The sequence below is a fragment of the Oncorhynchus clarkii genome, unplaced genomic scaffold (assembly GCF_045791955.1).
Source record: "Oncorhynchus clarkii lewisi isolate Uvic-CL-2024 unplaced genomic scaffold, UVic_Ocla_1.0 unplaced_contig_308_pilon_pilon, whole genome shotgun sequence".
NCBI lineage: Eukaryota > Metazoa > Chordata > Actinopteri > Salmoniformes > Salmonidae > Oncorhynchus > Oncorhynchus clarkii.
This window is the reverse complement of record NW_027258225.1, coordinates 1-12,302: the sequence shown is the minus strand read 5'-3', so window position 1 is coordinate 12,302 and position 12,302 is coordinate 1. Positions and strand designations below refer to the sequence as shown.

Genomic DNA, 12,302 nt, shown 5'->3' with positions numbered 1-12,302 from the left:
GAACTGGTCTTTCTACTATTCCTGACATGGTTTCGAGGCCTGTTCAGAAATCTTGCAACCACAAATGCATTGTGACAAAGGATACTTTAATATTGAATAATATGTACTTCATAGCTTTCATTGGTGAGGTTATCAACATCTTGCATTGTGTAAAACAGAAATACCAGGTTTAAAGTTATCTTGTAAATTGCAGCAGTTGTTGGGGGTAACAGATGTTACTGTCGGTATGGATTTCAATAAACTGGATAACCTGGGAGTGGATTGTCTCAGCATGATTTAAACCCCCATGTTTGCAAACACAGAAAGGGATCTATTGATATAGTTTATTGGGGGTTGTGGGAAGGTGTGGTAGAAGTTAATAGGGATTTCTTGTTTTATTTTCTTAGTACAGAATTAGACAGACCTGCACCTTAAATGTTTGTTTGTGGATCTCCATGATACCATAGGAGGTCTGCATCAACGGACTTCAGTGCAGGTAGTGCCTCATCAGAGAGAGAACATTTCAGTTGCTCTACAGTTTTGAAGCTGAATGTAATGATTATCAGTTTTCTACATGTGTACTAATATTCAGACACATTCAGTTGTTTCTATATTTATCTATAATTCAAGGTTTTCACATGGGGCTTAAAGTAAATTAATTTTAGTGCCTGAAAGTCCTTGAATTTGACTTGCCACTGTACGACTCCTGATAATTCTTAATATGGTGTGAATGGGAAATACATTTGGTTTTTGTGAGTGAAATAATACAGTGAAGACAAGGTTATTCATAAAATAGTACATAGTGCTGCCTGAAACATACTGCGATCTTGTACTAAATGGTTTTTGAGTCATTTATGCATTTATGTGAATTTAGGAAATCTACGATAGATTAAGTGCACTTATGTTGTGCAATTTAAAATGTGTCTAATGTGAATGAATGTTTTGTCAAGGATTAGCTACCTGATCTACTGAAATGAGATAATTGAACAAGAAAATATATTTACAGAATAAAGTGCCAGAACTGTCAAGAAAATAACTTTTGTGTCCGTTTGTCTTTATTACTACAGACCGACTCAGATTAAGTCTGAAACCGGTAACATCAACAGTGAGGACAAACCCAACCTGCCTCTCTCCTTCCACACTGAGTAGGAACCTACAGTCACTGGGTACTGATAGTGACAGTGGAGCCCAGTTTGCACTGCAGGATCCAGAGATGGCATCAGTGAAGCTGGAAGACTGCAGTCAAACACTGGAGCTGAATGTCAACCTTAAAGATGAAGAAGAGGAGGAGAAGATTAGGACAACTGTTAGTCATGGTAAGAGCTGGTTCTATCTATAAATTATCTTCATAAATTAGACCTCCATAAGTTATGACCAGTCTATTGCTAGGTTGAATTCTGTAATTCTGACATCACACATCCCTGAACAACTCAAGACTTCACAGCGAAGCAAAAACTATTTAAACTTGTAACACCTGCCTTTGCCCACACATTGTCTCAAGAACGTTGAAAATGTTTAATACCCTCAATCACCAAGTTAGGTATACCTCATTTCAAAATAGGCCATGGCATCATCACTGTCAATATTGAATTATAATTATTCACGTTTTACCAGTGAAATGACCAAGCTGCGTCTGCATGCCAATCGTTTGATCTCAATCAGTTTCATGGGAATATGCATTTAAATCTTCTTGGATTACTGTTTGGTTAGCAAATTAGAGCAGATGGTGTTAAATTATTTTGACTTCCTGTATTTTGTTTTAATCAAAGCACATTCTGCCTAATGGCGCGTGCTGTTGAGTTTGGGACGATTCAGCAAACCATTCTAAAATCTCATAAGAAAATAGGTGTTGTTTTTGTTGTAACAGTAATGTTATGCTATAATATTTGGTGATGTGGGCTGCTAATTAATCATTAGGTGATCGTCCAAGACATTGATCTAACTTTACTAAACAAACACCATTGTGGCGGCTCATCGCTCTTGCAGCAATACACACCTGCAGTCTGCTGCACCGAACTAGCGATTGTTGCTCACCTAGCCTACTCTTTTGTCTCGCTCAACATTTGGTGATGCAGAAACGAGAGAACATGTTGTTTTTATGACAATCTGGGAATATTTGGCCAAGGAAACATTTCTGGTTGGTCTCAAGGAATGTCACACAGGGAGACTTTTTAAAGTGGGATTGAGAGAAGTAGCAGCTAATGCTCATGGAGAGCCTAACTCTTATTATTAACCTTTATTTAACTAGGCAACGATTGGAGAAGTGTTGAACATAACCAGTGGACTGTCACATCCTGATGATTTATATCTGATACATATATATTTAATATTTTATATATCAAGTTGTCGAAACATCTCAATGATGATCAATGGAAACAGGATGCACCTGAGCTCAATTCAAAAGTTTGGGGTCACTTAATCTACCCATGGTGTCCGATTTAAAAAGTGATTTACAGCGAAAGCACAACATGTTAGGTCATAGCCAAGTAAAAAAACACAGCCATTTTTCCGTTACAGTCTGTAGAAACAAGTCAAATGATGTATGCAATCAATCTTTAGGATGTTTTTAACATAAATCATCAATAAGTTTCCAACCGGAGAATGTCATTGTCTGAAGAAAAGCATTGTAACGAGAGCTAACTCTGTTGGGAGCAAGTGTCATGAGACCGAGGCTCTCTGCCAGACCACTTTCTCAAAGAGCTCTCATGAGCCCCTCCTTTATAGTAGAATCCTCAAACCAGTTTCTAAAGACGGTGACATCTAGTGGAAGCCCTAGGAAGTGCAACCTCATACATATCTCACTGTGAATTCAATAGGCACTGTTTTGAAAATCTATTTCTCACTTCCTGTTTGGATTTCTTCTCAGGTTTTTGCCTGCCATATGAGTTCTGTTATACTCACAGACATCATTCAAACAGTTTTAGAAACTTCAGAGTGTTTTCTATCCAATACTAATAATAATATGCATATATTAGCATCTGGGGTGTTGAGTTTGGGACAGTTTTCAACTGTGCTAACATAGTTTTCAACTGTGCTAACATAATTGCAAAAGTGTTTTCTAATGATAAACTTGGATTAGCTAACACAACATGCCATTGGATCACAGGAGTGATGGTTGCTGATAATGGGCCTCTGTACACCTATGTAGATATTCCATAAAATATCTGCCGTTTCCAGCTACAATAGTCATTTACAACAATAACAATGTCTACACTGTATTTCTGATCAATTTGATGTTATTTTAATGGACGAACAATGTGCTTTTCTTTCAAAACAAGGACATTTCTAAGTAACCCCAAACTTTTGAACAGTAGTGTATATTTCATATGTTTCATACATAAAGTTGTAGAAACATCTCAAGGATGATCAATGGAAACAGGAAGCATCTGAACTCAATTTTTGTTCTTCTGTTTTTTGTGTTTTTTTTAAAATAAATTTGCAAAAATCTCTAAACCTGTTTTAGCTTTGTAATTATGAGGTATTGTGTGTAGATTGCTGAGGATATTTTTTTATTTAATTTTAGAATAAGGCTGTAACGTACCAAAATTAGAAAAATGGGAAGGGGTCTGACAGTGCCCTCGGAAAGTATTCAGACCCCTTGACCTTTTCCACATTTTCTTATGTTACAGCCTTATTCTAAAATTGATTACATGTTTTTCCTCGTCAATCTACACACAATATCCCATAATGACATCACAATACCCCATAATGACATCACAATATCCCATAATGACAAAGCGAAAACAGGTTTTCAGAAATTCTTGCAAATCTAAAAAACAAATTTAAAAAAATTGCTTATTTATTTTTTTAAGTTTTCAGACCCTTTGCTATGAGATTGTCCTTGAGATGTTTCTACAACTTGATTGGAGTCCACCTGTGGTAAATGCAATTGATTGGACTTGATTTGGACAGGCACACACCTGTCTATGTCAGGTCCCACATTTGACAGTGCATGTCAGAGTAAAAACCAAGCCCTGAGGTCGAAGGATTTGTCTGTAGAGCTCGGAGACAGGATTATGTCGGCACAGATCTGGGGACCGGTACCAAAACATTTCTGCATTATTAAATGTCCCCAAGAACACAGAGGCCTCAGGGTGAAATATCTTAGTCATTACTTTAAACACACAAATTCTACTATCACCCTTGTGATGTTGAGTGGAGGATGGTATAGCTCATAATTTTCACGACTTTTGCCTCTTATTCGTTTTTGACTCCTACCCAGTTTTAGAATAGTTTTATTCCCATTCCCATACAGTCTACTGAAATGAATACATACACTACCGTTGGAAAGTTTAGGGTCACTTAGAAATGTCCTTGTTTTTATTTTTTTTTGTCCATTAAAATAACATCAAATTGACCATTAATACAGTGTAGACGCTGTTAATGTTGTAAATGATTGTAGCTGGAAACGGATGATTTAAAAAAATTGAGTATCTACATAGGTGTACAGAGGCCCATTATCAGCAAATATCACTCTTGTGTTCCAATGGCATGTTGTGTTAGCTAATCTAAGTTTATCATTTTAAAAGGCTAATTGATCATTACAAAACCCTTTTGCAATTATGTTAGCACAGCTGAAAACTGTGGTGCGGATTAAAGAAGCAATAATAACATTCCTTTTTTAGACTAGTTGAGTATCTGGGTCATTTGTCGGTTCGATTACAGGCTCAAAATGGCCAGAAACAAAGACCTTTCTTCTGAAAGTCGTCAGTCTATTCTTGTTCTGAGAAATGAAGGCTATTCCATGTGAGAAATTTCCAAGAAACTGAAGATCTCGTGCAGTTCTGTGTACTACTCCCTTCACAGAACAGTGCAAACTGGCTCTAACCAGAATAGCACAACTGGGCAAGAGGACAAGTATTTTAGAGTGTCTAGTTTGAGAAACAGACGTCTCACAAGTCCTCAACTGGCAGCTTCATTAAATAGTACCCGCAAAACACCAATCTCAATGTCAACAGTGAAGAGGCGACTCCGGGATGCTGGCCTTCTAGACACTATTCTGGTTAGAGACTGTTTGCTCTGTTCTGTGAAGAGAGTAGTACACAGCATTGTATGAGATCTTCAGCCGTTTCCAGCTACAATAGTCATTTACAACATTAACGATGTCTACACTGTATTTCTGATCACTTTGATTGGACAAAAAACGTGCTATTCTTTCAAAAACATGGACATTTGTAACTTTAGAATGTATTCATTTATTTCACCACTAATCGTAGTGTATTTAAAAAAAAAAATGTTTAACCTTTATTTAACTTTCTTAGCATACTGGTTATTGTCCGGAATTTCCGATGACTGACATGCCCAAAGTAAACTGCCCAGAAGCTAGGATATGCATATACTTGATAGCATTGGATAGAAAACAGTTTCTAAAGCTGTTAAAATAATGTCTGTGGGTATAACAGAACTGATATGGCAGGCCTTGAGAAAAATCCATCTGGAATATTTATTTTTTGAGGTCACCGGTTTTTTCAATGCTTGCCTATGGGATTTTCAAATAGATAGGACCCAGATTGCAGTTCCTATGGCTTCCACTAGATGTCAACAGTCTTTAGAAAGGGTTTCATGCTTGTTTTTTGAAAAATGATAATCGCATGGTATGCTTTCTCCGTAAAGCCTTTTTCAAATCTGACAACGCAGTTCGATTAATAAGAAGCTTTTAAATGATGTAAGACACTTGTATTTTCATGAATGTTTAATATTCCGATTTTTGTATTTTGAATTTCGCGCTCTGCAATTTCCCCGGATGTTGTCGTAGGTGTCCTGCTAGCGTTTGGACATAGGCAAGTCAGTTAAGAACAAATTCTTATTTTCAATGATGGCCTAGGAACATTGGGTTAACTGCCTTGTTCAGGGGCAGAACGACAGATTTTTACCTTGTCAGCTCGGGGATTCGATCTTGCAGCCTTTCGGTTGCTCTAACCACTCTGCTCTGTCACCCGGTATGGCCAGAAGAGGACTGGTCACCACTCAGCCTGGTTCCTCTCTCGGTTTCTTCCTGCTTTCTAGGGACTTTTTTTGTGGCCACTGTGCTTCTACATCTGCATTGCTTGCTCTTTGGGGATTTTAGGCTGGGTGTCTGTTAACCTCTCTGGGACCGTTTGGGACGCGAGCGTCCCACCTTTCAACTGCCAGTGAAACTGCAGGGTGCCAAATTTAAAACAACAGAAATCCCATAATTAATATTTAATAAGTATTTTACACCATTTTAAAGATAAAATTCTCGTTAATCCAACCACAGTGTCCGATTTCAAAAACATGTCAAACGATGTTTAGAATCAATCTTTAGGGTGTTTTTAACATAAATCTTCATTAATGTTCCAACCGGACAATTCCTTTGTCTGTACAAATGAAGTGGAGCGTAGCTACCTTTCACGTGAGTGTGCCAGACTGAGGCTGTGGCACTCTGCCAGACCACTCACTCATAGAGCCCTTATGAGCCCCTCCTTTAGAGTATAATCCTCAAAACAGGTTCTAAATACTGTTGACATCTAGTGGAAGCCTTGGGAAGTGAAAAATAACTAACATCACACGGTATCTTCAATAGGAGCTGAGTTGAATAACTACAAACCTCAGATTTCCCACTTCCTGGTAGGATTTTTCTCAGGATTTTGCCTGCCATATGAGTTATTTTATACTCACAGACATCATTCAAACAGTTTTAGAAACTTCAGATTGTTTTCTATCCAAATGTTCTATTTATATGCATATTCTAGGTTTTTCGGCTGAGTAGCAGGCAGCTTAATTTGGGCACGTTTTTCATCCAAGCTACCCAATACTGCCCCCTACCCCAAAGAAGTTAACTTCACTGGGGTAGGGGGCAGCATTTGGAATTTTGGATGAAAAGCGTGCCCAAATTAAACTACCTGCTACTTGGGCCCATAAGCTAGGATATGCATATAATTAGTCGATTTGGATAGAAAACACTGTTAAAACAATGTCTGAGTATAACATAACTGATATGGCAGGCGAAAACCAGAGGAAAATCCAACCAGGAAGTACTATTATTTTGGCTGTTTTTCCATTGAAAGCCTATCCACCATACAAAGACTTAGGACCCAGTGGAAATCTGTCTTCCTCAACATGTGACCAGTCTTTAGGCATTGTTTCAGATCTCTATGGCTTCCTAAACACGTGACCAGTTTTTAGGCATTGTTTCAGGCTTTTACTCTGAAAAATGAGGGAGATACACCGCTTTCAATGAGAGGACAGTGGAAATTTCATCCATATGAGCCAGGCACGTGATCGAGAGCGCGCATTTCTTGTTTACCTTTTTCCATTGACGAAGCTTTTGTCCGGTTGAAATATTATTGATTATTTTTGACAAAAGCAACCTGAAGATTGATTTTAAACATCGTTTGACATGTTTCTACCATCTTTTATTGTACTTGATGACTTTTCGAGAGTGCGCATTGTGCCTTTGGATTTCTGAACTAAACGCACCAACAAAACTGAGGTATTTGGACATAAAGATTAACTTTATCGAACAAAACAAACATTTGTTGTCGAACATGGAGACCTGGGAGTGCCACCAGATGAAGATCATCAAAGGTAAGTGATTAATTTTAATGCTATTTCTGACTTTTGTGAAGCTCTCCTTGGTTGGAAAATGGCTGTATGGGTTTCTGTGTCTAGTCGCTGACCTAACATAATCGCAAAGTGTGCTTTCGCCGTAAAGCCGTTTTGAAATCTGACACAGCGGTTGCATTAAGGAGAAGTTTATCTGTATTCGTATGTTTAACACTTGTATCATTTATCAATGTTTATGATGAGTATTTCTGTTTTTTGATGTGGCTCTCTTTACTTTCATCGGATGTTTGTTTGAGACAATGCATTTCTGAACACAACACACCAATTTCAAATGAGGTTTTTGGACATAAATATGAACTTTATCGAACAAAACACACATTTATTGTGTAACATGAAGTCCTGTGAGTGCCATCTGATGAAGATCATTAAAGGTTAGTGATTAATTGAATCGCTATTTCTGACTTTTATGAGACCTCTCCTTGGCTGGAAAATGGCTGTTTGGTTTTCTGTGACTAGGTGCTGACCTAACATAATCGTTTGGTGTGCTTTCGCCGTGAAGCCTATTTGAAATTTAACACTGTGGCTGGATTTACAAGATGTTTATCTTTAAAATGGTGTGAAATACTTGTATGTTTGAGGAATTTTTCATTATGGGATTTGAACCAGACAGGTTAAGCACTTTGTGACAACTACTGATGTAAAAAGGGCTCCATAAAATACATTTGATTAACATGTATATCACACCAACTGACTGGTTCTTCTGATGTTCACACAGGATACCATGTTGAGACATTCTCTACATCCAGAGAGCAACAGCAGGAAGATCAGAGAGCTAAGAGGTCTCATCACTGCCCACATTGTGAAAAGATTTTCCCATTTCTATCAAAGCTAAAAATACACCTAAAAATACACACAGGAGAGAAGCCTTACTCCTGCTCTGACTGTGGAAAATGCTTCAAAACATCAACGGTGCTAAAACTTCATCAGAGAACACACACAGGAGAGAAGCCTTTCTACTGCCCTGACTGTGGAACTAGTTTCTCTCAAGTTTCCCACTTAAAATCACATGAACGTATACATACAGGGGAGAAGCCATACTCCTGCTCTGACTGTGGAAAACGTTTTAAAACATTATATGACCTAAAAGTTCACCAGAGAACACACACAGGAGAGAAGCCTTACGTCTGCTCTGACTGTGGAAAATGCTTCACAACATCAACTCATCTAAAAGTTCATCAGAGAACTCACACAGGAGAGAAGCCTTATTACTGCTCTGACTGTGGAAAATGTTTTAAAACATCAAATGAGCTAAAAGTTCATCAGACAACACACACAGGAGAGAAGCCTTTCTTCTGCCCTGACTGTGGAACTAGTTTCTCTCAAGTTTCCCACTTAAAATCACATGAACGTATACATACAGGGGAGAAGCCATACTCCTGCTCTGACTGTGGAAAATGTTTCAAAACATTATATGAGCTAAAAGTTCATCAGAGAACACACACAGGAGAGAAGCCTTACGTCTGCTCTGACTGTGGAAAATGCTTCACAACATCAACTCATCTAAAAGTTCATCAGAGAACACACACAGGAGAGAAGCCTTATTACTGCTCTGACTGTGGAAAACGTTTTAAAACATCAAATGAGCTAAACGTTCATCAGACAACACACACAGGAGAGAAGCCGTATTACTGCTCTGACTGTGGAAAAGGTTTTAAAACATCAACTCAGCTAAAAGTTCATCAGAAGACTCACACAGGAGATAAGCTTTTCTTCTGCTCTGACTGTGGGGTGAGTTTCTCTCATCTGGGCACCTTAAAAACACACCAACTTATACACACTGGTGAGAAGCCTTACATCTGCTCTGACTGTGGGAAATGCTTCAAAACATCAACTGAGCTAAAAGTTCATCAGAAGACTCACACAGGAGAGAAGCCGTATTACTGCTCTGAGTGTGGAACTAGTTTCTCTAAATTTTCCCACTTAAAAACACATGAACGTATACATACAGGAGAGAAGCCATACTCCTGCTCTGACTGTGGAAAATGCTTCACAACATCAACTCATCTAAAAGTTCATCAGAGAACACACACAGGAGAGAAGCCTTATTACTGCTCTGACTGTGGGAAATGTTTTAAAACATCAAATGAGCTAAAAGTTCACCAGAGGACACACACAGGAGAGAAGCCTTTCTTCTGCCCTGACTGTGTTAAAGGTTTTAAAACATCAACTCAGCTCAAAGTTCATCAGAGGACTCACACAGGAGAGAAGCCTTTCTTCTGCTCTGACTGTGGGGCGAGTTTCTCTCATTTGGGCACCTTAAAAACACACCAACTTATACACACTGGTGAGACTTATACCCACCGCCTTACGTCTGCTCTGACTGTGGAAAATGCTTCAAAACATCAACTGAGCTAAAAGTTAATCAGAGAACACACGCAGGAGAGAAGCCATATTACTGCTCTGACTGTGGAACTAGCTTCTCTAAATTTTCCCACTTAAAAACACGTATACAATGGGGCAAAAAGGCATTTAGTCAGCCACCAATTGTGCAAGTTCTCCCACTTAAAAAGATGAGAGAGGCCTGTAATTTTCATCATAGGTACACTTCAACTATGACAGACAAAATGAGAAAAAAAAGTCCAGAAAATCACATTGTAGGATTTTTAATGAATTTATTTGCAAATTATGGTGGAAAATAAGTATTTCTATGTCTATTGTGCACGTTCCCTAAACTTGAGACATCTGTGACATTGTGTGTCCTTTTTTTGTCCCCCAGCACAAGGCGCACCTGTGTAATGATATTGCTGTTTTATCAGCTTCTTGATATGCCACACCTGTTAGGTGGATGGATTATCTTGACAAAGGCTGAAATGCTCACTAACAAGGATATAAACAAGGTTGTGCACAACATTTGAGAGAAATTAGCTTTTTGTGCATATGGAACATTGCATTTCAGCTCATGAAACCAACACTTTACATGTTTAGTTTATATTTTAGTTCAGTTTTTATTGGTAGGCCAATGTAATGTAACATACAAATGGAGTGGAATGGATGTTTTTGTCATATATAATACGTTTTGCTCTGAGACCAGGTTGTCCCTCTGCAGTATTCTGTGTGAAGGAGCTAGTAGACACTTTTTTTATTAAACCTTTATTTAACTAGGCAAGTCAGTTAAGAACAAATTCTTATTTACAATGATGGCCTAGGAACAGTGGGTTAACTGCCTTGTTCAGAGGCAGAACAACAGATTTTTACCTTTTCAGCTCAGGGATTCGATCAAACAACCTATTGGTTACTGACCCAACGCTCTAACCACTAGGCAACCTTCCGCCCCTAACATGTATCAGATAGAGATGGTGTGATGATCACTTTTCACCATTAGTTTGGGGGGATTATTTTACAACTTTGTTTAATGATACACAGTTTATGAAATGAATCCATGTGTTTATTAATTGTCTTTAAAACTAGATTAGTTATTTTAGTTACTGATCATGAATGTGTTTGGATAATTGAAGCAAACTTTATTGATCTGCCAATGAGAAATAGAGTTACATGAATATGTACTGGTCAACCTCTTCTTCTCTTTAGTATTCAGTTCTTCATATTAGATCTGACAGTATGAATGGTTCTTATGGTTGTATTCAGTTCATATTAGATCTGACAGTATGAATGGTTCTTATGGGCTGAGTGCCTGGAGTGTTTTTGTATGACTACAGTCAGGAGTTCTCTCTGACCCTGTGATGTCACCAGCATATTAAGTACATTCATCTTAAGATAGCCAGGTGAGACAACCACATGTCACAGTAAACACATTTCTCCTCAATTAGTCAGTTTCACATTATTATTATTATTATTATTTGTATTTTGGTGGGGGGATACTCTTTAAAGACGAAGGGTTTCAGACCTTTTGGGGCAGATGGGCAGGGACTCTGCTGTCCTAGCATCAGAGGGAAGCTGGTGCCACCATTGGGGTGCCAGGACAGAGAAGTGCTTTGACTGGGCTGAGAGGGAGCTTGACCTCCTGTAGCAGTGGGACGGCCATGAGACCAGAGGTGGCAGAACTGAGTGCTCGGGTTGGGATACAGGGTTTGAGCCTGAAGGTAGAGATGTGGCAGTTCCTCTTGCTGCACCGTAAGTAAACACCATTGTCTTGTAGTGGATGTGAGCTTCGGCTGGACGCCAGTGGAATGTACGGAGGAGCAGGGTGACATGGTGGAACTTGGGAAGGTTAAACACCCAGACGGACTGCAGTGTTCTAGATAAGTTCAATGGCGACCCATCATTCAGGACAGGTGAGCCACCTGTTTTGAGCCCCACAGTTATAGCGATAAAGTGTGAAAAAAATGATCTGTTTGCAACCAATGTAAAAAAACATTTATAATTGAGTTATTAATAAATCCACAAACAAAAATGGTCTCTTTTGTTTTCTTGAGTAAGGCAGCTCCAAAATGCAGGTGTTTCAGCCTAGCTCATTGCCTTCTGTGGAGGTGGGGCAAGCCAGCAGAAAATACGGAGCGTTGTGCCGTGATTGGCTCAGTGTTCTGTCATTCATGGGGACAATACGTCACTGCCAAGTCTAAGGGTAGAAATTGAAAATTCAAGCTTCTTGGGTGCTGTCATAGAGTTACATTAGAAGTGCCCATCCATGAAGGCTCAAGGTCATTGTCCACAGATAAAGTAACGTTAAATCATGTGATATCTACAGTCGCTTTGATTGGACTGATCATGTCAACATCGTACTTTCAAAATCTGAGCTAGCAGTCATCATCATGAATCAAGTTGACAATCTACTGGCA

The 12,302-nt window shown here is 38.7% G+C and overlaps 1 protein-coding gene across 1 annotated transcript in view; it reads left to right on the top strand.

Annotated features, from left to right (window-relative positions):
* Positions 1–10,068, top strand: part of LOC139396201 (oocyte zinc finger protein XlCOF6-like) — a 28,657-nt gene extending 18,589 nt beyond the window's left edge. Inside the window, exons 5-8 of the mRNA XM_071143332.1 lie at positions 1,047–1,295; positions 8,282–8,468; positions 8,637–9,121; positions 9,266–10,068. Of these exons, the coding sequence (XP_070999433.1) occupies positions 1,047–1,295; positions 8,282–8,468; positions 8,637–9,121; positions 9,266–9,921 (1,577 nt within the window). The 3' untranslated portion in view covers positions 9,922–10,068. The remainder of the gene's footprint in view (positions 1–1,046; positions 1,296–8,281; positions 8,469–8,636; positions 9,122–9,265) is intronic.
* Positions 10,069–12,302: the final 2,234 nt, after the last annotated feature.